The sequence below is a fragment of the Labeo rohita genome, chromosome 9 (assembly GCF_022985175.1).
Source record: "Labeo rohita strain BAU-BD-2019 chromosome 9, IGBB_LRoh.1.0, whole genome shotgun sequence".
NCBI lineage: Eukaryota > Metazoa > Chordata > Actinopteri > Cypriniformes > Cyprinidae > Labeo > Labeo rohita.
The window spans coordinates 15,252,918-15,278,055 of NC_066877.1; the positions used below are offsets into that span (position 1 = coordinate 15,252,918).

General features: G+C 37.9%; 1 protein-coding gene across 1 annotated transcript; it reads left to right on the plus strand.

Moving 5' to 3' along the window:
- The first annotated feature begins 12,426 nt into the window (after positions 1–12,426).
- Positions 12,427–20,713, plus strand: tnfaip6 (tumor necrosis factor, alpha-induced protein 6). The gene is made up of 6 exons (XM_051118412.1): positions 12,427–12,636; positions 15,157–15,294; positions 18,068–18,229; positions 19,425–19,653; positions 19,785–19,825; positions 20,427–20,713. Exons 1-6 carry the CDS (start codon positions 12,516–12,518, stop codon positions 20,546–20,548), a joined length of 813 nt encoding a protein of 270 aa, XP_050974369.1. The 5' UTR covers positions 12,427–12,515; the 3' UTR covers positions 20,549–20,713.
- Positions 20,714–25,138: the final 4,425 nt, after the last annotated feature.

Here is a 25,138-nt window from a genome sequence, read left to right on the forward strand (position 1 = left end):
GTCTTGGTGGAATAGATGCTACGCTGTCGCGTCTGAGTGAGTACCGAAACATGCTGCTGCACATATAACGTATATAAAAAATAACCCCGCCTATATAACATACATGAAATCACCCTGTACAGGTCTATACAGGTGGAGCTGGGGAAGGTGATGGGTTTCTGAATCACATTGCAACTCCTACAGGAAACACTAGCCAAGTATTTTAATGTTGAGCAGAAGAAAAAAAAATGAACCAAGTGATGTCATTATGTCAGACTGAGTTAGACCTATCAGACTGCACCGTCTAGAGTTTTATGACAGAACTTTAGATTTATCACAAATTGCGAATCTCTCTATTTCTCTTACACAAACACATTTTGAGCACTGTGGCTATTATCTGATTAAATTTGCTTTTACTGTAACAATAATTCATTATATTTAGTTATCCATTTTAGAAATTGCAAACCAGTTCTACAGAATCTATATCTCTAGAAATGCGTGAAACGAACAGACATTAGTCTGAATAAGGAGAGATGCAAATGAAAAATTTGATGGTAATAGCATTATAAAAAGGCAGTTGCTGTGAATGAAATGTTTACATGGATAAAACACTTATTTTGTGTCGTGAAAAGGATACTTTCTGATTTTGTGTTGTGTAATGCGGTTTAAAACACTGAAATCAAAAGTAAATTTTGAGGATCAGTTTTGAGGTTAATACTAGGAATTTTTAAAATGTACAACTTGTGGAATACAGATAAAATCAAAAGACAATAAAAAACTGTAAAAGCACAAAATGTGCATTACTATGGGCCTTTCAATTCAAATGAACTGTTTATATAGTGCTTTATACAATAAAGATTGTTTTAAGGCAGCTTCACAGTATTAAATGGGAAAATAACTGAATCAGTTATCCAAACTACATCTCATAGGGCTGCAATATTATGACAAAAATCATTATTGTAGATCACTGCTCTTTATTTTGTTTCGTACTGGGCACGTCACATTTTAGCTTTATAAAAAAAAAAAACGTGTCGGTCCATGACATTCGCTAAGTCTAGTACAAGTTGTGTAAAACCTCTATTACAATCACTACAGCGCTGCACTGTGCTGTTTATGAGGAGGGAATTCGCACGCAACTCTAGCGATTTCAGCGCTGATTAATCTAAACGCCTCTGATTGGCCAATGCATTCCTAAAAAGTTCAACAGAAACGCGTTTGATTGGTTCAGGTTCAGCGCTGCAGTGCGTAACAGTGCGTAAAAGCTGATGCAGTGTGAGCGAATCTAAGTGCAATTCCGCGAATTGACATTTTTGTCCGTTTGTCCTGAATTTATGGGGCATATTTGTTCATTTTGCTGGCATTTGTTTCACAAGCCGTCGTTAATTCTAAACCCTGGTTCAGTGTTGAGTCAGTTTATCAATTATGAATTATGCTATGACTACCCTGGTGAAAAAAACAGCATATGCTGGTAGGCAGGTTTTGATGCTGGGATGCTGGTTAGGTATGTTTTGATGCTGGTTTAAGCTGGTCCTTTGCTGGTTTATGTTGGTCATGTTGCTGGTCAAGGACCAGCACCAGCTTAAACCAGCACCAAAACATACCTAACCAACATCCCAGCATCAAAACACACCTACCTACATATGCTGTTTTTTTTTTACCAGGGTATGCTATGATTATCAATTATGCTATGACATCACATAGCAATGGATAAAAACAACAGTTTCTTCAGGAAACAACAGTGAGACATGTAACAAAGTCAGTAAGACTAGAAGACAACAGCAGAATCTGAATATAATAGTTCCACAATTTACACAGAATAACAAAATTGACCATTTCAACATTAGACTAACAGACGTAGATCATGCGATCAGTATCTCTGCTTAATGACATGCAGACAGACGTGATATGCAACATGTAATTAATCCTTCAAGAATTCAGTTACACATTTAGTCATGTACATTTGGACAGACAAAGACTGAAGCTCAAGTAAAAAAACTAGAACTTTCAAACATACTTATAATCTTCTTAACAACATGTCAGCACAGCAGGGAATGACACAGCCACCCTTCTGTAAGCCGACCAGAAAATCTGACTTAATACTGCAACTAGGTGACAGAAACCCTTGATCTAAGACAGCCGTGCACCTGGAGTGGGCGAGGGGCTTAATGGGCTAAAGTTTGCTTAGTACCGTTTATTTGTCATATTCTCCTGTGGCTCCTGTGAAGGCAGCTTGATTTAAGCTTCAAAGGTGTGTATGTGGTGCAGAAGGGCTTTTTTACCTGCAGCGAGGAAGATTGGGAGTATAAATCAGCCATTGTGAGTGTGTGTTTGGTGATGTGTCAAAGGTCTCAGGTTCAGTTACAGAGAGCAGCTGTGTTTGCGATGGGGAAAGTGCACACGCCTTCTGAACATAGTTGAAAACCGTGCTGCTTTACTGTGCTTTAACCACGTGAGACTATGTCTCTAAGACATCTTACAGAGTATTTTAGCAGGTCTGGTGGGTGGTCTGTTATCAGTCCAATCAAACGCATGCATTACATTTTCAGTTTTTCCATGCATGCAGAAGTTTTTTGCTGTGAAAGTTTGCGTGTTAAATTTAAACCCTTCTCTAAATCAGATATTACCACTATGTGATCACACTGCCACTATTTCCTTGCTCTCTTGCCACACAACACAGGCTGACATTTTGAGATGAGACTTAAGGTTTGCATGTAGAAACGCAAATATGTGCAAGGAACTCCAGTGGTTCTTCCCAGTTGGGATGTCAGCCCTGTGGTTTGCTCGTAAATCACACGTTCCCAGAGTTCGATGAACTAAAATGCTGTTTTCCTCCAGAGCTGTGAGCCAGGATCAACAGCCAGAACATTCAGACAGAAGTGAAGTCAAGTACACAGCTCTGAATACAGGAAGGGAAAGTAGGTTTGTGTGTTAGGTGTAATGTCTGATTTGAGTCATTAGGCACTGAACAGCAACTGTGAAGCCCTGATCTTCTGCCCTGTCACGAAATCTCTCCTTTTCACTTAATTTATTCCTCATTTCTGTCAAATAAACAGGCAGTCTTAGGAATTTTAACATTTTTAAGCACAAGTTATGAAGCAAAATAGATTCTGAACTATTTTAGGTCACTAAATAAATTAGTCAGTGACAGTGATGACATTATTTGTTTATACAGGCAGTAAAGCACAATTCTCTTTGGATCAAAAAAATGTTTTTTTGCACAACCACTTTTCTATTTATAGGGTTTTCTATTGAAATATATTTTAAAATGTAATTTATCCCTGCCATGCAAAGATATATAGAATGTTTTAACAACGCGTCATCAATTGGTGGCACTGAATGTAAACAGTGCCACTGAACCAAATGAAACTTGCATATTTTGCTGATTATTGCTGCTGAAAATGGTCAATTATTGTCATGTTTTGAGCTGTAGTAATTGGTCGGACCTGGAAAAACATTTGGAGTACTAAAGACTGCCAAAAGTTCAAGGAGTGCAGTGCAAAAAACTTTCTGAGGAGCAAAAGGCGCTTGTGGTTGGTCAAACTCAACCTGGATTTCCAAGGCAAGAATCTTGACAACATTCGTGTTTATTCTTATAATACCCAGTCAGGTAGGTGAAATATTAGGCTAATATCTTAATAATACTGTTTGTACATATCTTTACCACCTATTAACTTTAGTTTGTCAAAATATTGCACCCTTTCCTGCTTACTAAATCCTTCTCTATGTGATTTAGCAGCTTCCACACATTTTTTCCATGGTTCAGACAGCATAAATTAGCAGAACAACATATTCAGTGGTACATTAACCGTGCAATCCACCAATATGGCCACGTATCCGGGTAACTGACCAAATCGTGACACAAGGGTAAACCCTCTACTATAACTAAACAGAGGCGATATGCGTCATGCCAAATGTGTCTTTTTTAGGAGCAGTGTCCTTCATTTCCAGGGAGACTTGATAACTGTGAATGTTGAGCCTTACTGGAATGCAAGGTATGTCCGGCAGGACTGTTACCCAGACTTACTCTATCCTGCTTCATTTATCTGGTCTTACTCACCTAATGAGTCTGTGTCTCTGACTGATTGACTGACTGTGTTCAGAGATGGAATATAAAGTTAGTGTATAGAGCTTTGGCCAAAGCATTAAGCTTTTTTTATTATCATCAAATGCTGATTGTGATGCACAGTGCCCATATTAACATTCACACATAGGCTTTTTTGTCAACCTTGGAGACAGTAACAATCCACCTTATTTTCTCCTGTAGGAGTGGGTGCCAGGTTTGCAAGGTTTTCACAACAAAATGCACCCAATTGCTACTCAAAAATAGTCCAATGGGGATGGGTCCCCCATTAAAAATGGCGTTCTGGGGGATAAAATAGATGTTTTTTTTGTCGGCAACAGTGTTAAAGTAACAGTGCGAAAAAAACGCGGACTTGGCAACACTGGCGGGCACAGCCATTATGGGTGTGGCTTCGGCTTTCATTCGCATCAAGCTATTTTTATCTGTACAAAACCTTGTTTTGCTGCTTGATATTGCAAATTAATGTGTCTTATTATTTTAATGTATTATCTTAATTATGAACACAGTTGTTTGTAGTGCAAACAGTTTTACCGTTTACTGCACGTTGTTAATTCTTCTCGTTATTTTCCTATAACGGCTAATGAACCGGAAGTCTCGCCCATAGGCTTATGTACTGTTGAGAATTAAGGTGGATAGCTGCATTTGTTCAGCTCTGCTGGTGAATCATTTGTGATGCAAATGTTTTTGTAAACTGGGGTCTACTGTACAGGAGAGTTTTATACGGGTGGCAGAGTACAGTATGTTTATCCATAAACAATCATGTGTATAATTATGAGTCTGTTATTTAGGCTCGAGCGTCTGATCTTTGTCAGTAACATTTCTTTTTCACAAGACCACCCTTTGTATGCCGGTATTCTTTCATTATCATATGCAGAACCCAAGAAGGCATGCTGCTATGTACTGTATGTCCTGCAAACATTATTTACTTTGTAACGTTGAATGATCACACAGGTACTAACATCAAGTGTCCAGATTTTTTTAAATTCTGGAGTTTGTTTTGGACTTTAAAAAATGAACCAGACTGATCAAAGTCTAGTTGACTTCACGTCGATATATAGACAGTTTTGATAATACTTCCATCTTTTGGACATAAATAATTGCAGTAACCAGTGATACTACGTTTGTAACTTAAACGAATAAAAGAACCCTTTTTAAAAAACAAGACAGAAAAGCAATTTCCTAGGGAACAGATTATTATCCTATGCAGTAATTTATTTTGTTTATGAAGGTAAATATCTAAGAAATGTGCGCCACGGACACAGTGCTCTGTCCTGTAGCACCATCTACTGGATGAAGTTGATCGTGCATGTTCACACACATCCAGTGTCATTATGCTGGTATTAGTGCTCCAAGTGTGGTAGGATTTATTTAAATAAATAAATACAAAAATAACATAAAATACAATAAGAGTAGTCAATATAATTAATGTTCTGTATTGCAGATTTTCTGAAGACATACACTGCCGTTCAAATGTTTGGAATCAGTAAGTCCTATGTTTCTTATGCTCATCAAGGCTGCACTCATTTGATTAAAAATACAGAAAAAACAGTAATGTTGCAAAATGATGCAAAGCTGAATTTTCATCAGCGATTACTCCAGTCATAAGTGTCACATGAACCTTCAGAAATCATTCTAATATGCTGACTTTTTTCAGGATTCTTTGATGAATAAAAAGTTAAAAAGAACAGCATTTATTTAAAATATAAATATTTTCTAACAGTATAAGTCTTTGCTATCACAAATTTAACACAACCTTACCGAATAAAAGTAATTATTTCTTTCAAATTAACCCTTGTGCAACCTTTTGGACATTTTTGTCCTTTTCAGACTTGTTTTTTGTGATCATTTCACGTGTTATTGTCAGCTGCATACATTTTGCCACATGTGTATATTTTTATTGGAATTTTACTATTTCACCTCCATTTCCTTTAATAAATCTATTTTGCACTAAATTGTTACACTCAGCACCTTTTGGACAAAAATGTCCCCATTGAAAGCCATTAAAACTGCTATTTTTAATCACAGTGCCATTCAACTGTAAAATGATGCTATTTTTGTTAACAGACATTCATTCTGTTGGCAAGGCTTCAAAATTATTTTTTTTTTTACCAGATGGTACTAGATTTTTTTCAGGTTTGGCCAATAAAGCAAATACTCGCTTTATTCCTGTTTTCTGCTTCTGCAAATTCTAGAGCCAATTGGATAAATAATGCAGCTATAATTGTGTGGGTGTGTTGGTATGGATGTCAGAGTGTGGTTTGTATGTGTGTCATAAAAAAAAATGTGTGTGTGTTCTTGTAATATTTGAGAGAGAAAAATTCTACTGCAAATCACAAATCCATGTGTGCACCAGCTGAGTTTTGCTAGCATCCTATGGGGAAAATTTGGTACTGCGTCCAAACAAAATCTTCCTGAAAGCTAATTTTTTGAGATATCAAAATTTGGAACATAGCTTTTTTAGATTCATGGCTTTATTTTCTAGCAGGTTTAGAGTTCAACATGTTTCATAAAATATATATTTTATATAAAATATTGTTCAAAAAGAATTTTCATAAACTTAAACCTCTATAACTTTTTTTTTTTTTTTTTTTTTTGTTTGTTTGTTTCAATTTTTAAACTTTTTTTACTTCAACAATAATCTGCCATGGGTCTTCTTTAAAATGAGACCAAACTTAACTCCCAAGCTCCCAAGCTTCAAATTTATATGCACTAGGTACAAAAAATAGTTCCTCTCAGCACCTTTTGGACAAAAATGTCCCCAATGAAACCCACTAAAACTGCTATTTTTAATCGCAGTGCCATTTAACTGTAAAATTATGCAGTTTTTCTTAGGAGGCTTTCATTCTGTTGGCAAGGCTTTAAAATTTAATTTTTTACTATTTTTTCCTAGATGGTGCCATTTTTTTCAGGTTTGGCCTATAAAGCAAATTCTTGCTTTATTCCTGTTTTTTGCTTCTGCAAATTATAGAGCCAATTAATAATTCAGCTATAATTGTGTGGGTGTGTTGGTATGGATGTCAGAGTGTGGTTTGTATATGTGTCATAAAAAAAACTGTGTGTGTGTTCTTGTAATATTTGTGAGAGAAAAACTCTACTGCAAATCACAAATCCAACCACTGTGTGCACCAGCTGAGTTTTGCTGGCATCTTATAGGGAAAAAAAAGTACTGCGTCCAAACAAAATCTTTCTGAAAACTCATTTTTTGAGATATCAACCTCAAATTTGGAACAAAACTTGTTTAGACTTATGGCTTTGATCTTCTAGCAGGTTTAGAGTTCAACATGTTTTATAAAATATATATTTTATATAAAATATAAAATACGCTTTATATAAAAGTATTTTCATAAACTTAAACCTCTGTAACTTTTTTTATTCTACTTCATCAGTAATGGGTCCTCTTTAAAATGACATCAAACTTAAGTCTGTGCTCCCAAGCTTCACATTTTTATGACATTTTTATGACATGGACATTTTAGTCCACTACAGACCTATGTGTAACTTTTTTTGATGCACAAGGGTTAAGAAAGAATAAAAAATTGACTGACCCCAGACTTTTAAACAGTAGAGTATATTGTTAGAAAAGATTTTTATTTTATATAAATGCTGATCTTTTTAATATTTTATTTATCAAAGAATCCTGAAAAAAAGTATCACAGGTTCCAACAAAATATCAAGCAGCAAAACTGTTTTCAACACTGAAAATAAATCAGCATTAGAATGATTCTGAAGAATCATGTGACACTGAAGACTGGAATAATGATGCTGAAAATTCAGACTTGATCACATTAGATTTTAATGTATATTAAAATAGAAAAGCGTTATTTTACATCGTAATAATATTTCACAATATAAAATTGCTTTCTCTATTTTTGATCAAATAAACGCAGCCTTGATGAGCATAAGAAACTTCTTTTAAAAAAAAAAATCTTACTGATCCCAAACTAACTTTTAAACTGCAGCGTATATTAACTTCATGTTTAGAACATTATGACAGATTTTTCATTTTGGGTGAACTATTCCTTTAATCAGCAGAGGAACAAGAAAGAGTCCTAAGTGACTCATATAATTGAAGTGTGTGTGTGAGGAGAAAGAATCTAGGTTTGGGTGTATTGGTTGGTATGTCTCTGTGGTTTATACCACCTCAGTATGGTGTAGACTCAGGCAGAATGTGAAGTCATGGAATTATATGTCACTGTATGAAATTCTGCTTCTCTATTCCAGAATACAAGGTTGAGCAAGTCAAAGGCACAATGACTAAATGTGAACTGGAGACTGAGACCAGCTCTCGACATATGTTTGTTTGTGTGTCATAGCTGTGTTGTTCACAAACAAGCAGATGGTAGTGTTTAAGTCATATCCTGTATATTTTGACACAGTTCAACTGCTACTCTAAGGAAAGAGTTACAACCTCGCTAGATGCACGTAGTAAATCCCAGCCCTGGAAACTGTTAATCTGGGAGTAATAAAGTAGGGCAGGTTAAATGTGATGCACACTCTGTTCACAATGAAATCATCTAATGGAGTGATCTAATAATTGCTTTATTTTAAGTTCTTTAACAAAGTATGCCGTATATGCCAAAATCCATATTATAAATTATATTTACTACACAATAAGACAGATAAATGTCTCAAAAGTTCTTGGATGAACTTTTCTTTGGCAGTTTTCACAATGTGTCTTCCAGGGTGTGTAAGCACATCATAGATTTACAGACTAGAAAGTGACTGTATAAAACCACAGAGTGAGCTGGACATTGTTAGAGGTTAGTGTATGGCATGAAATCATGAGAGGGGTGATGAAAATAAACGTTTTTTTAATTCATGTAGTAGGCAGGACTGTTTAACTGAGTGGGTGACTCAACACCTCTTAAATTTACATCAGAGCACCAAAGATCGGATGTTATTTTGGTGAAATCTGCTAGCAATTATTCTGGACTGTCTATGTTGCAAAAATAAGTTCCAATTTAAAAATGAATGAATGCAGTTAAAGAATACAGTTATAGTTCAAGTCAGTTAGTTTCTGCTAAGATTGATTTGTTTTTATGCTTGGGGTCCCAGAGATCTTAATTACGTATTTTTAAATGTAACATCTTATTTTTAAAATGGTTAATTATTTTTGAATAGTCATATTGTAATTTGATCACCTTTTTGAGATCATTGATCAGTTTGTAGCTTTATATAAAGGTGCATCTCAATAAATTAGAATGTCGTGGAAAAGTTCATTTATTTCAGTAATTCAACTCAAATTGTGAAACTGGTGTATTAAATAAATTCAGTGCACACAGACTAAAGTAGTTTAAGTCTTTGGTTCTTTTAATTGTGATGATTTTGGCACATTTAACAAAAACCCACCAATTCACTCAACAAATTAGAATATGGTGACATGCCAATCAGCTAATCAACTCAAAACACCTGCAAAGCCTTCAAAATGGTGTCTCAGTTTGGTTCACTAGGCTACACCATCATGGGGAAGACTGCTGCTCTGACAGTTGTCCAGAAGACAATCATTGACACCCTTCACAAGGAGGGTAAGCCACAAACATTCATTGCCAAAGAAGCTGGCTGTTCACAGAGTGCTGCATCCAAGCATGTTAACAGAAAGTTGAGTGGTAGAAAAAGATGCACAACCAACCGAGAGAACCGCAGCCTTGAGAGGCTTGTCAAGCAAATTCGATTCAAGAATTTGGGTGGACTTCACAAAGAATGGACTGAGGCTGGGGTCAAGGCTTCAAGAGCCACCACACACAAGGATTTTGACTACAGTTGTTGTATTCCTCTTGTTAAGCCACTCCTGAACCACAGACAACGTCAGAGGCGTCTTACCTGGGCTAAGGAGATGAAGAAGTGGACTGTAGTCCTCTTTTCAGATGAGAGCAAGTTTTCTATTTCATTTGGAAACCAAGGTCCTTGAGTCTGGAGGAAGGGTGGAGAAGCTCATAGCCCAAGTTGCTTGAAGTCCAGTGTTATGTTTCCACAGTCTGTGATGATTTGGGGTGCAATGTCATCTGCTGGTGTTGGTCCACTGTGTTTTTTGAAGTCACTGCACCCATTTACCAAGAAATTTTAAAGCACTTCATGCTTCCTTCTGCTGACCAGCTTTTTAAAGATGTTGATTTCATTTTCCTGCCAAAAGCACCAAAAGTTGGTTAAATGACCATGGTGTTGGTGCGCTTGACTGGCCAGCAAACTCACCAGACCTGAACCCCATAGAGAATCTATGGGGTACTGTCAAGAGGAAAATGAGAAACAAGTGACCAAAAAATGCAGATGAGCCGAAGGCCACTGTCAAAGAAACCTGGGCTTCCATACAACCTCAGCAGTGCCACAGACTGATCACCTCCATGCCACGCCGAATTGAGGCAGTAATTAAAGCAAAAAGAGCCCCTGCCAAGTACTGAGTATATATGCAGTAAATGAACATACTTTCCAGAAGGCCAACAATTCACTAAAATTGTTTTTTTATTGGTCTTATGAAGTATTCTAACTTTAGATAGTGAATTGGTGGGTTTTTATTAAATGTTAGCCAAAATCATCACAATTAAAAGAACCAAAGACTCTAATTTATTGAGATGCACCTGTATATTATTATCCATCTATTAAAATAAACAAAAATGCTTTTCTTCACATTCATTCAAGAGGAAAGCTCATAAACACTCTGACATCATTTACTCACCCTTATGTCGTTCAAAACCTGTATGACTTTGTTTCATGTGTGGAATATTAAAGAATAGCCTATATTTTGATAACAAAAAACTGTTTGTTACTAACATTCTTCAAAATATCATTTGTTATATATATATATATATATATATAGATTATACTTCACAGAAGAAAGAAATTAATAGGCTGTAGAGTTAGAACGAAATAAGGGTATGGAAGCAAAAAAAAATTGAAAAAAGGTAATTGCGATCTCATAATCCTGACCTTTTTTTCTCAGAATTGCGTGATACAAAGTCACAATTATGACTTTTGTCTTAGAATTGTAAAATATAAACTTGCAAGTTCTAAAGTCAGAATTGTGAGAAATGAAGTCAGCGTGATATGAACTCGAAATTGCAAATTACAAAGTCAAAATTGCGAGATATAAACTCGCAAATCTGCCTTTTTTTCTCAGAATTGCGTGATATAGACATAAAGTCTTCTTACATAAAGTAAGAAGAGATATAAACTCACAATTCTGAGATAAACCTTTTTAAAGGGATAAGATAAAGGCCTTTTTCTCAGAACTAGGGGTTTACATCTCACAATTCTGACTCTATAACACGCAATATAGTCTTTTCGTGACATCATCATCAATCAGCCATATTGGCGGCACTGAACGTAAACAATGCCACTGAACTGAACAAAACTCACATATTTTGCTGATTTCTGTTGCTGAAAATGATCAATCATTGTCATGTTTGGGGTTTTAGTATTCAGTCAGACCAGGAAAAACATTTGGAGTACTATAGACTACTAAAAGTTATAACAAAGGGAGAAGAGTGCAAAAACTGTCTGAGGAACAAAAGGCGTCTGTGGTTGGCCAAACTGAACCAGGATTTCCAGGGCAACAATCTTGACAATATTCGTGTTTGTTCTTATCATTGCTGGCCAGGTAGGTGAAATATTAGGCTAACATCCTAATTAATACTGCTTGTATATATCTTTAATACCTATTAACCTTAGTTTGCCAAAATATTGCGCCCTTCCTGCTTATTAAGTCCTTCTCTATATGATTTGGCAGGTTCCACACGGTTTTTTTTCTGTGGTTTAGAGCAGAACAGTGCATTCAGTAGTACATTAACTGTGCAATCAATGCTGTTGTTTACCTTCGAGTATCAATATGGCTGCGCATCTGGGTAACTGACCAAATCGTGACGTAAGTGCAAACCCTCTATTGCAACTAATTAAATTACAATTGTGAGATGTAAACTCGCTGAGAACATATCAGTCTTTTCCCCTCAAAAGTAGACGTTGCGATTTTTTTTTTTTTTTTGCGATCTCACAATTCTGAGGAAAAAAAAGTCAGAATTGCGAGTTTGTAAGTTTGTATCACGCAGTCCCGAGAAAAAAGACAGAACTGTGAGATAAAAAGTCGCAATTATCTTTTTTTTAAAAAATGATTTAGTGGCGGAAACGGAATTCCATACGGGGGTGAGCATAAATGACGACAGAATTTTAATTTTGGGTGAACTATCCCTTTAAGCAGATGTAAATCTGTTTTTTTCAGACTCAAATCAATATTTCGTGTCTATTAATTTATTCATTTGGTAAGTAGTATCCGCATAATAAGCTTACCTTATAGCAGTACACGGCACTGGGGTCTTCCCCGATCCAACCCTTTTGCACAATCGTCATCATTTACTGAAATCACACGTCAGACCACACGTAACAGAGTCTAGTAGGCAGGAAAATCATTTAAACTTGGCTTGCGCATGATGTGCACAGTTCATTGCGTGACAGCTGCGCTAACATCTGCATGAACTACCGAGTGAGAGAAATGCGGGTGTTAACTGTAGTATTCGCCGTTATTTTTGTGCTGAAGGAGGCTGAAGCTTGGGGTTACAAGAATGGAATACTGCACAACTCCATCTGGCTGGGTAATTATTTCAGTTATTCTCACTAGTGTGTTGATCCAAACCACTGTATTAGTAGAATTATTTATACATGACTATTACATGGACTAGAATATTTTAAAATTACTAATTTATGTTTTTGTTGTTGTTTATTTTGGATTTTTTTCCTCCTTGTACAATGGTTTTAAAAAGCACAGTCTTTAATTTACTATTCAACAGGGTTTACATGTTATAGTCTACTATTATGTTGGATTGTCATAACTGAATATGTGTGTTTTGTGCATTTCACTTTGGACCCACAGACAAGAGAGGCATATTTATTGCTTTGTGAAGTCTGACAGTGCAGCTGGTCTAAAGGGACCTTGTAAACACAGGGAAATTACTTCATTCTGTTACGGTGTACTGCAACTTACCCCACGGCACCCCACTACACTTTCAGCATGGTCCAAGAAACCCACTGCCATTTCTCTGTAGATTTGGGTTGTTTGATAATAACAGGACACATGAAAGATTAGATATATAAGCATTTAACTATTTCCCACTATAAAAACCCATGTTTTCCAGTGTTTTAGTTGTAGCTTTCTGTGGTTCCCTTTAAACTTTTAAATAAATTAAATGAAAAATTAGTGTGAATGATAGAGCAAAATAGTACGAGTTGAATGCCACAAAGAAAGTCAAAACAATATGTGACCCTGGACCACAAAACCAGTCATAAGGGTCAATTTTTCAAAATTGAGATTAATACATCATCTGAAAGCTGAGTAAATAAGCTTTCCATTGATTGTATAGTTTGTAATGATAGGAAAATATTTGGTCAAGATACAACTATTTGAATATCTGGAATCTGAGGGTGCAAAAAAATCTAAATATTGAGAAAATTGCCTTTAAGTTGTCCAAATGAAGTTCATAACAATGCATATTACTAATTAGAAATTAAGTTTTGATATATTTACAGTAGGAAATTTACAAAATATCTTCATGGAACATGATCTTTACTTAATGTCCTCATGATTTTTGGCATAAAATAAAAATCAATAATTTTGACCCATACAATGTATTTTTGGCTATTGCTACAAATATACCCCAGTGACTTAAGACTGGTTTTGTGGTCCAGGGTCACATATGTCATTGTGTGGTCCAGGGTCACATATGTCAGTACATTTAGTTTTCAGCAGAGTCTTCAAACATTTCAGTAATTATAGAACTTTTATTAGAAATAAATTTTCTAATTTCTCTAATTTCAGTTCAGTTTATCATAAATGTACATACACTACCAGTCAAAAGATTTTGAACAGTGAGATTTTAATGTTTTTTAAAGAATTCACTTCTTCTCTTGAAACCTGCATTTATTTGATCCAAAATACATAATATAAGAAAAATTTAGCAAGGATGCTTTAAATTGATCAAAAATGATGATAAAGACATTTATAATATTATGAAAGATTTCTATTTCAGATAAATGTTGTTCTTCTAAACTTTCTATTTGTCAGAGAAACCTGAAAAAATTCTACTCAGCTGTTTTTAGCATAATAACAATAATAATAATAAATGTAGCGAATTAGTGAATCAGAATATTATAATGATTTCTGAAGGATCATGTGACTGGAATAATGATGCTAAAAAAATCAGCTTTGGAATCACAGGAATGAATTACATTTTAAAATATATGCAGATAGAAAACAGTTATTTTAAATAGAATAATATTTCTGAATGTTACTGTTTTTGCTGTACTTTGGATCAAATAAATGCAGGCTTGGTGCGCAGAAGAGACTTCTTTTAAAAAAAACATAAAAAAAAACTGTTGACTGGTAGTGTGCAAGTAACAAATGTAGTTTATCTAAAAAACATAAGTAACTGACGTTTTGAAAATTAACCTTTTATTTAGGCCTACTGTACATAGAGCCTAAAATGTATTGGATATGTAAAGGTACTTTAAAAAAAAACCTTACTGTATCCCCCTGAAAGTCCCTGTATATTTGCCATACTGTAAACAACTTGATTTATTTACTTATGGTGGCATAGTGGCTTGACCAGCACTACACATCTGAAAACACTTAAATAAGCTCCAGTGTTTAGCTACATTCATGCTTCAAATGACTCTCTCATTTAGAGCTGTTCTCAGAGACATGTTTGGAGCTCACTAATGGTTGCAGTGTTCTGATGTTCGAAGCCAACACAGTAAAAACATTGGCTTATAACTCATTTGAGACAGGATCCGACTTCTTGAAGGTTATGCATGCGTGCTTGAAAACAACTGCAAAGCAGCATGATGTTCTGTGAGCAGCAGAAAGCACTCAAAACAGGCAAGATCTGGTTTAGTGATTTTACCAGCAGCAACTGAATGTACATTGTATTTGTCCCTTTTGTGTTCAATGGCCTGCACAGTAAAACATGTATGTTGGGTAATACCCTCTAAAATAAATTTCCTGTTTTAGGTCTGACGTAATTTGAGTAGAGTTGTTGTTCTGAGACACTGAACAGACCCAGATAACTCCACGTGAGTCCTCGAAGCTGATAGTGTTGCCAAATTCTCTTTCCTCACAGAGCAAGCAGCTGGAGTTTACCACCGTGAATCTCGCAAGGGAAGATATCAACTGACGTACAAGGAAGCCAAGGCTGTGTGCAAATACGAGGGGGGTACTCTTGCTACATATGATCAACTGGAGACTGCTCGCCGAATTGGTTTGTATCACACAAATCTCACTTCGATCAGTTGCCATTTGAAACAGTAATGGAGGGTCTGGCTAATACAGCATACTGTAAGTGCTGAAAGCTGAACAGCTGCAACTTGGATCATAATTAATAGCCTTTGTTGTATTACAATAAACAATCAGAAACAATTTTAAACTACATCTGAATCAATCAGCAAGCAGAATGATGATCAGCGTTCTCACAAATATATTTGCGCACATCATATAAACAAAAGTTATAAACCTTCCTCAGTGCCACCCAGTGTTATGTTTAAACTGTAAAAGTCATTGTCATGTGTTGCCTGAGAAGTAACACCTGTTTTCTTGTAAAATTACTTCTTTTCTTTGCAGTAAGAGTGAATTTGTTCCAGACATGAGCTCTGATGTGTTAGTGGCTAGTTCAGGCTTGTGGCACTCTATGTTGGAGGTCCGCTTGGCTTTCATGTTTCATCTGTTTGCAGCTTTTAAATGGTGCCCATGGCTCCTCAGAGCACAAGAGCCCTTTATTCCTTATCCCTTTATTCCTTATTCCTTAAAGACAGATTTCCTTCAATTATTAGTTTTTTTTCATGGAGAACATTTGATATTCAGTCAAAACAGAACCTGTTTGTGAAATACTGTGAATATAGTAATATGAACCCTGAGAACAAAGAAATGAGCTACTTTTTTATAATTAAATAGCTAACAAAATTCATATTAGAATAGTGATGAAATTTATGGTAAAATACGAACAGCTGTGGTTGCCAGAACTTCACCGTAAAAAAAATATGGTAGTAACATTTTAGGTTTTACACGCCGAACTTAAATTCACAATTAAAAAACGTATTTCATTAACTGATATAATTTCTACATTCTACAGAACTGGGTAAAAGTCAGAGTTGGAAACGTCTTTAAAAAACATTTTCAGCAAATTTTGTATGTATGCAAATTGTATAATATCCAAGGTACACATTTATAGTAATTGTGCAGTTAATTCTCATTATTAATAAGTTTTCAGAGAGAAAAAAAAATAAAAACAGTTACAGTTTTAACAATACTTCAAGTGTGATTTTTGAGATTTGTCGTATTTTGAATTCGTAAAAAGCAAAACGTTGATCATACTGATTTCAAATTTAAGGATTCATTAGTTTGAATATTCACTGAAACAAACACTATCATAACAGCTTAGCTGATAATTCAGTATACTTTCTTTTTGACAAAACATCCCATTTTTTGGTCGTGACATCACATTTTCGGTAATGACAGTAATGCTTGGTAGCAATCACATCACATCACCAAATTTTAACTCACATACTAAAGCACTCCTAAAACATACTAAAATACTACAAATTGCATAACTGTATTAAAAGTTTATTTATTTCCCCCAAGTAAAGCATTATGTGTTTCCTTTTGTCACTACTGAAACAATGTTTTGGTATGACTGTTTCAGTCATGACTGTTATGGTAGTGGCAAATTTATGGAATAACACACAAAAAAAGAAACTTGAACAAATATTTCGGTTGTGACTGTTTCAGCAGTGACAAATTTAGATACTTTTGAACCTATAGCTCAAAGGTGCTAATCAGCACATGGTTAGCTTGCACAGTTCTGAACAGTTATACACATATAAAAACTAAATGTTATGGAAAAACTCCCAAAAGATTGTTTAATTATAGAAAAATGTTGTTCGGTAGTGACGCTCTTTAAAGTTACACACAGATTTTTTATACTTTTGAACACATTTATCTTAAAACATGTAGCTGTTAGAGAGAGACACACATAAATATTTCCTGATCATAAATGTAGGGGTGTAGTTAAAATCAGTCTCAGCCAATGAACTAAAACGTACAGTGTTTCGGTAGTGACATGAAAATGCGGGACACATTTTTTACATAAAGTTTCTTGATTTACAATTTTTTTTTTTTTTAACTTCACTTTTTTAAAAAATGAAAAAGATTTTTAGTTTTTAAGAACAACAATGAAATAAAATGCAAGAATTATTTCAAAATTATTTTCATAAGTTGAAATTTAGTGGTTAGGGTTTGGGACAGCCACTTCCCAATTGCAAATACCCAATAAATGATGAGGGGAGCGGCCTCTGTGGGTGTGACGCCACACCGACAGGCATCTGAGAACGGCTCAGTTTGAAAAAGGGGATAGTATTTTTACAGATTAATTAAAAACCACTGCATGGATTTTTATTATTATAGGGTAGATTTGTACATACACTGCCAAAACACATTAATGTTCAAACAACATGAAAAAGTGAACTTAGCATCCGATGACCCCTTTAAAGGTGCACACAATGTCATTCACACAAATACTAAACACCATAACGGTAACACACATGATAAAATGATAAAATAATGTGATAAACATTCATTTAACAACATTAGATGTAAGATAAAATGTACACAAGTGATAAAAAAAAACTATGAAGAAACAGTTATTTCAATGAAAAAAAAAAACATAAAATATGAAGTGTGTCACTGTAAATTATACAATGACTTTTTCCACTTCCAAAAATGTAATTTTAACAGTATTGTACTGTAAATTTACGTTAAGTGTAATACAGTTATTTACCAAATATAGTATGGAAACTTACTGTTGACCAATTAACAGGTTTTCACTGTAGCATTTTTACAGTCTTTTACTGTTAAAATCACATTTTTACTGGGTATTTTAAACATTATTGGTCATTAAGTTAAAATAGTATTTTATGAATGATGCTTCTTCATAATACCAGATATTCCACAATATCACAGTAATTGTCATTCTCCCACAGGGTTTCATGTGTGTGCGGCTGGATGGTTTGACAAAGGACGTGTGGGCTATCCGATTGTTAAAGCTGGCGCCAACTGCGGCTTTGGAAAGATTGGAATCATTGATTACGGATACCGGCTCAACAAAAGTGAGAGATGGGATGTCTACTGCTACAACCCTGAGGGTGAGTTTGAGAAATGGCAGTTAAGCAATCCTGGGTGGATTTTAGTCATCCGTTGAAAGATTTGGAAAATGTAGACAAAGTAGTTGCACAATTGATAGGTTTGTAAAATTTCCTTTAAACGCTCTCCAGAGTGAGTTGCCTCAAACGAAGGAATTAGCATTGTAGTAAATGATATATCTCCACAGGTTAAAGGCAGTTATTGTATATTGTAATTCAGGCACTCATCGGTCTCTAAAATATAAGGGTGGGATAACTTGTGGTCTGGATAAGGACAACCATGACTAAATGTTGGAGAAAAAAGTGACGGGTGTTTTATTACACACAATGACAGATGGGCAGTAAAAGAGGACAGTGAATCTCAGCATAGGACATTAATCATAATAAGTTGCATGTAGAAAAAATTTACATTTCTTGGAAAATGTCTGCTTGTTTTCTCTGGCTGTTCTTTTCTATGAATATGGAAGAGTCTAATAAAGTGAATAATCTAAACGAAGCCCCGTGAAAGTTTTACAAGGTGTGGTAATGCATTACCAGAGACCCAGCTGAGTTTGTGACCGACTTTTTTCCCCTGATTTGTAATGACCTACTGAAAGAAATTTTCCCTGTGGAGAACTTGAGTCAACAGTGATCTCAAAGAGAAGTCAAAGAGTAAATGATGACCACAGTGTTTCATGTTGACATTTCTGAACACACTTTTGTATTCTACTTCTAAATAAGAGATGTGGTGCACAAAGTAAGCTCATAATTACATATAAGGAGTCATTATGACCTGACCATCATCTCATCTGATGAAACTCTTAATAGTTTATTTTGAATATTAGTTAAACAAAGCCTTGCCTCAAAGTTTAATTTTGAGATTGCAATAGATAGATATTTGGTGCAATACAGTGCAAAGGAGGTGGGTTGTCGTTCTTAATAAAAAAAAAAAGTCTAAATGTAGTTTTCTATATAGTATCCAGTCACTACCTCATTCAGGGCAGGGCACCAGATGTTTCTGTCACTGAGTACCCACTCAAACCACAGGATTTGTTATTGTCTGCATAAGCATAGTGCTCATATCCCTCTGACTCACTTTTATCCTTCTGGTACACATGAAGACATGAAACATGATTCAAACTAATGTATGGTGTAGTCAGACTGACCCCCTTATTTTGTGCATGCATTAATTTGTACACCTTTTGTACTGTCTTTTCAGCAAAGGAGTGTGGAGGAGTGCACACAGATCAGGAGAAGGTTTTAGATTCTCCTGGTTATCCAGAGGACTACCAGGATGAGCAAATTTGCCACTGGCACATTCGTGTGCGCTACGGCCAACGAATCCGCCTGCACTTTCTAGACTTTGACATTGAGGAGGACACAGCTTGCCTCAGTGATTACCTAGAGATCTATGACAGCTATGATGATATTTCAGGCTTTGTTGGGAGGTAAATAACAGACGTTTTGTTGTATTCACCAATGTACTTTACGTTCCGTTTTTTATTGCTTCTGAGAGTTCTGACATTTTTTTGAATTTGCTTCAAAAATAATTCAGTAAATCTGTGTCTGTTCTGGATAGATTCTGTGGTGATGAACTTCCAGAGGACTTTATAAGTACAGGTATGTTGCTGCAGAAATTTTAATTTCAAAAGATTCTTTTTCTTGGACAAGACATTGATTTAATGTATTTGAATGTGTTCTTAAAGGGATATTACACCTAAAAATGAAAATTCTGTCATTAATTACTCACCCTCATGTCGTTTCAAACCCGTAAGACCATTCATCTTCAGAACACAAATTAAGATATTTTTGATGAAATTCGAGAGCTTTCTCACCCTGCATAGACAGCAACACAACTACCAAGGCACGGTTCAAGGCACAGAAAGGTAGTAAGGACATCATTAAAATAGTCCATGTGACATCAGTGGTTCAACTGTAGTTTAATGAAGCTACAAAAATACTTTTTTGCGCTAGGAAAAAAAAAATACTTTATTCAACAATTTCTTCACTCCCGGGACAGTCCGCCGCCATTATTGAGAGTACCTCTCTGATTTCATCAAAAATATGTTAATTTGTGTTCTGAAGATGAACAAAGGTCTTACTGATTTGGAAAGACATGAGAGTGAGTAATTAAAGACAGAGTTTTCATTTTTGGGTGAATTATCCCTTTAAATAGATTTTTAGAAGATCTCTCTCTGTTTTTATATTATCTCTTGCACAGGCAACGTCATGACTTTGAAGTTTCTTTCTGATTCCTCTGTGACGGGCGGAGGTTTTCGGCTGCAGTACATTGCTGTGAACTCCTCTCAGCTCTTTGACAATCACACTGATGCTTTCTTTTGACCAATGTTTAAGGCACCAAACTCACTTCTTTAATACACCCAAACCCACAACTGTGTAATTTTTTAATGTTTTTTTATTTCTTTAATCAATATTAAAGCTATTAATAATCACAAATTTAGGTGTATAGGCCTGTGAACATTTAAAAAATAAACTCATAAAACAGTTTTCACACTCTCACTAGTTTTTCTATTAAATAATGTCCAACCGTGGATTAAATGTATCGCAGTGTTTTAATGCAACTATCATACAACTAAAAAAAATAAGATGAAATCTGTTAATAAAGCTAAACCCCTGGGATATAAAAGTGCCTGATGTTAAAGAAACACATGTATACTTGATCCTACAACTCTCTTCAACTGAAACATAACATGAAGTTTTTGACCATGGCAGTGAAAAAAGACAAATGTGTCTGAAGATTGTTTAACAGTGCATGTAAAATTATTCAAAGCAAGAAATATGATGTATGTTACAGCTATGCATTTTTAGCAGATTTAGCATTTTAATTATTAAGGCTCTGTGGCCCCCTAGTGGGTCCCAGGCCTTAGTTGAGAACTGCTTCAGTTTTTTTTGTACTATTTATTCTTTGCATATATTTGTAAATTTACAAATACATGCAAAGAATAAATACTTTTAATATATGCTTTGCTGTTTAGCTTTGCAGTCTGCAAAGAATGTACATAAATGCCTTTATTCTTTGCATACATTTGTAAATGTTAGTTAATAAAAATGCAATTGTTTATTGTTTGTACAGAGTTGAGTAGTAACTGATTACATGTAATCTGGATTATGTAATCAGATTTTAAAAATTAAGTGCTTGTAATTAGATCAGACTAGAGTTTTTGTGGATTACATGATTACGTATTATTTACACCTAATTCGTCTTTTTCATCTTTTAAATGTTCTTTTCTAAAATAGCCTACCACTTATATACAGTAAGAAAGTCTTCCAGTTTTGTGGACGTTCACACAGAAGTCACTAGTCAGGTGGCGACACAGCATTTGACCACTGGATTTACAGAAATCATTTCAAGTGTTTCAATATTGTAGCAGTGTTGGGGAGTAACTAGTTACATGTAACGGAATTACGTAATTTAATTACAAAATAAATGTAATTGTAATTAGTTACAGTTACTGAAAAAAAAAAAAAAAAAAAAAGTAATTAAATTACAGTTACTTTTGAAAAATGTCAGTGATTACAAAGGGGATTACATCTGAATTTTCACACACCCACCCCCACTTACAGATTTAACTGACTTCTTTTAAATTGCATTGGCTGCTCTAAAATGAGACACCATGTAACGTGGACGCTGAGGCGGTGTTAGAATCCAGTTGCAGAAGTTTATTAAAAACAACAGCAAACATACACGATGAAACGGGCAGAGGGTCAGTAACCAGAAAATCAGTCCAAAACATAAACGTAATCCAAACAGCAGAGTGAAAACACAGGCAGTGGGTCGAATACCGAGAAGACAGTCCAATACAGCAACCAAATCTGACAGGGGTAATCCGTAAACTCAAGAACCAGAAACAAAGCAAGACAGCAACAGGTAATCCAACAGAGTAATTGACAACGCTCGGTAAGGCAGGTTCAACTGGCAATACTTCGCAAAGTATAGAGCACATGGTCAGTCTTTATATAGTCCCAAACAGGAAGCAGCAGTAGAAGCAGCAGAGGGAGCGTGCAGGCAGTCCTAGGGTGAGAGCTCCCTCTGCTGGCTTGGCGTTACAGAATCCCCCCCCCCCCCTAGGAGCGACTCCTGGCGCTCAAAACAACAACAACAGTCCAGGTGGGTGGGGGAACAGAGGCAAAACAGGGGGTGGGATGGAGGGCCAGGTCCATGTAGAGCAGGTGGGCCTGGATCGTGGAGCAGGGACAGACAGTGAAGCACTGGAGGACCTGGACCGTAGAGCTGTGGCAGACAGTGGAACCTCAGAGGACCTGGGCCGTGGAGCTGTGGCAGACCGTGAGACACTGGAGGGCCTGGGCCATGGCGCAATAGCAGGCAGTGGAACCTTGGAGGACCAGGACCATGGAGCTGTGACAGACAGTGGAACCTTGGAGGACCTTGGCCGTGGAGCAGTAGTAGACTGTGAAGTACTGGAGGGCCTGGGCCGTGGAGCAATGGCAGAGTAGGGGACCATGGTGGGGCAGGCAGAACAGGTAGAGCAGGGAGCCATGGCGAGGCAGGCAGAGCAGGCAGAACAAGAAGCCATGGCGAGGCAGGCAGAGCAGGCAGAACAAGGAGCCATTGCAGGGCAGGTAGAGCACACAGGAGTAGAGTTATCCATAGTGGGCCTAATGACATGCATAGCAGAGCGGTGTGCACCCAAACAATCTCCTTGGCCGTGGCATGACAGGCAGAGAGTTCATCTTGGGACGCCGCCCCCATAAGAGGATCTACAGCTTGCGCTGACACCTCTGGGGGCATGGGCGCAGATGCTTGGGCAGGTGTGGCAGGGAAATTATCAATGGCCTTCATGGCCGTGACAGGACAGGCAGAGAGTCCGTGGGGAAACGCCGCCCCTTTAGGAGGTTCTGCAGCCGGAGCTGCCACTTCTGGGGGCATTGGCGCAGACCCTTTGACAGAAGAGGCCCCTGGCGTAGACTCGTGGACAGGCGAGGCCTCTGGAGCACAGTGTGCAGCCCACACACTGAAAATGGCGATGGCCATTACAGGTAGCACAGTAGGTAGTGGGATGTCTGTTGACCTCGAGGGTGTGGATGTTATGGACTTGTGGCATGGGAATGTGGACACTGCGTGGTTTGGGAGCGTGGGCTCTGCGTGGCTTGGGAGCGTGGGCTCTGCGACGTCAGCTGATATATGAGGTGGTTTGAGAAGGTCAAAGGGGATCTGGTGAGGTTTTGATAGAACAACGGTTTCTTGACTTGATTCATGGAGGTCTGCCGTGACTTGACTTGACTCAGGGAGGCCTGCCGTGGCCTGACTTGACACAGGGAGTTCTGCCGTGGCTTGACCTGGTTCATGAAGATCAACTGTGGCTTGGTTTGGCTCAGGAACAACAGCAGCAACTTGACTTGGCTCATGAAGAACAACCGTGGCTTGGCTTGGCTCATGGACGACAGCAGCAACTTGACTTGGCTCATGGAGATCAACTGTGACGTGGCTTGGCACAGGGAAGACAGCAGCAATTTGACTTGACTTGTGAAGATCTGCTGCGACATGGCTCGACTCAGGAACGACATGGCTCGACTCAGGAACGACATGGCTCGACTCAGGAACGACATGGCAGGAACGACATGGACTCAGGAACGACATGGCTCGACTCAGGAACGACATGGCTCGACTCAGGAACGACATGGCTCGACTCAGGACATGACATGGCTCGACTCAGGAACGACATGGCTCGACTCAGGAACGACATGGCTCGACTCAGGAACGACATGGCTCGACTCAGGAACGACATGGCTCGACTCAGGAACGACATGGCTCGACTCAGGAACGACATGGCTCGACTCAGGAACGACATGGCTCGACTCAGGAACGACATGGCTCGACTCAGGAACGACATGGCTCGACTCAGGAACGACATGGCTCGACTCAGGAACGACATGGCTCGACTCAGGAACGACATGGCTCGACTCAGGAACGACATGGCTCGACTCAGGAACGACATGGCTCGACTCAGGAACGACATGGCTCGACTCAGGAACGACATGGCTCGACTCAGGAACGACATGGCTCGACTCAGGAACGACATGGCTCGACTCAGGAACGACATGGCTCGACTCAGAACGACATGGCTCGACTCAGGAACGACATGGCTCGACTCAGGAACGACATGGCTCGACTCAGGAACGACATGGCTCGAGTCGTGGAGAACAGTAGCTTTGGCTTGACTTGACTCGGTTGCTTGACTTGACTCGGTTGCTTGACTTGACCCTGGAACTGGACTTGACTTGGAAGCCTGACTGGACTTGGAAACTTGACTTGACCCTGAAACTCGACTGGACTTGGAAGCTTTTGACCCTGGAGCAGCAGCTGTAGCTTGACTTGACACAGGAGACACAGCTGCAACTTGACCTGACTCTGAAGATGGCTCTGCAGCTGGACTTGGCTCTGCAGCTTGACTTGGCTCTGCAGTTTGACTTGAATCAGGGTTAGCTGCCGTGACATGAGGGAGCGCCATCTTAGCTGCCCATACAGCCATTAGGGATGAGTCCAGCACGTGGGTCATCATGTAGCGTGACTTGGAGACAGCGACCATCTTGTGGAGAGGCTCTGGGATGGCGGCCATCTTGTGGACTGGCTCTGGGATGGCGGCCATGACAGGTGCAGACTCTGGACGGGCGGCCATGACAGGTGCAGACTCTGGACGGGCGGCCATGACAGGTGCAGACTCTGGACGGGCGGCCATGACAGGTGCAGACTCTGGACGGGCGGCCATGACAGGTGCAGACTCTGGACGGGCGGCCATGACAGGTGCAGACTCTGGACGGGCGGCCATGACAGGTGCAGACTCTGGAATGGCATGAGAAGGCCCTGGAGCGGCAGGCATGGCGTGAGCAGGCCCTGGAGCGGCAGGCATGGCGTGAGCAGGCCCTGGAGCGGCAGGCATGGCGTGAGCAGGC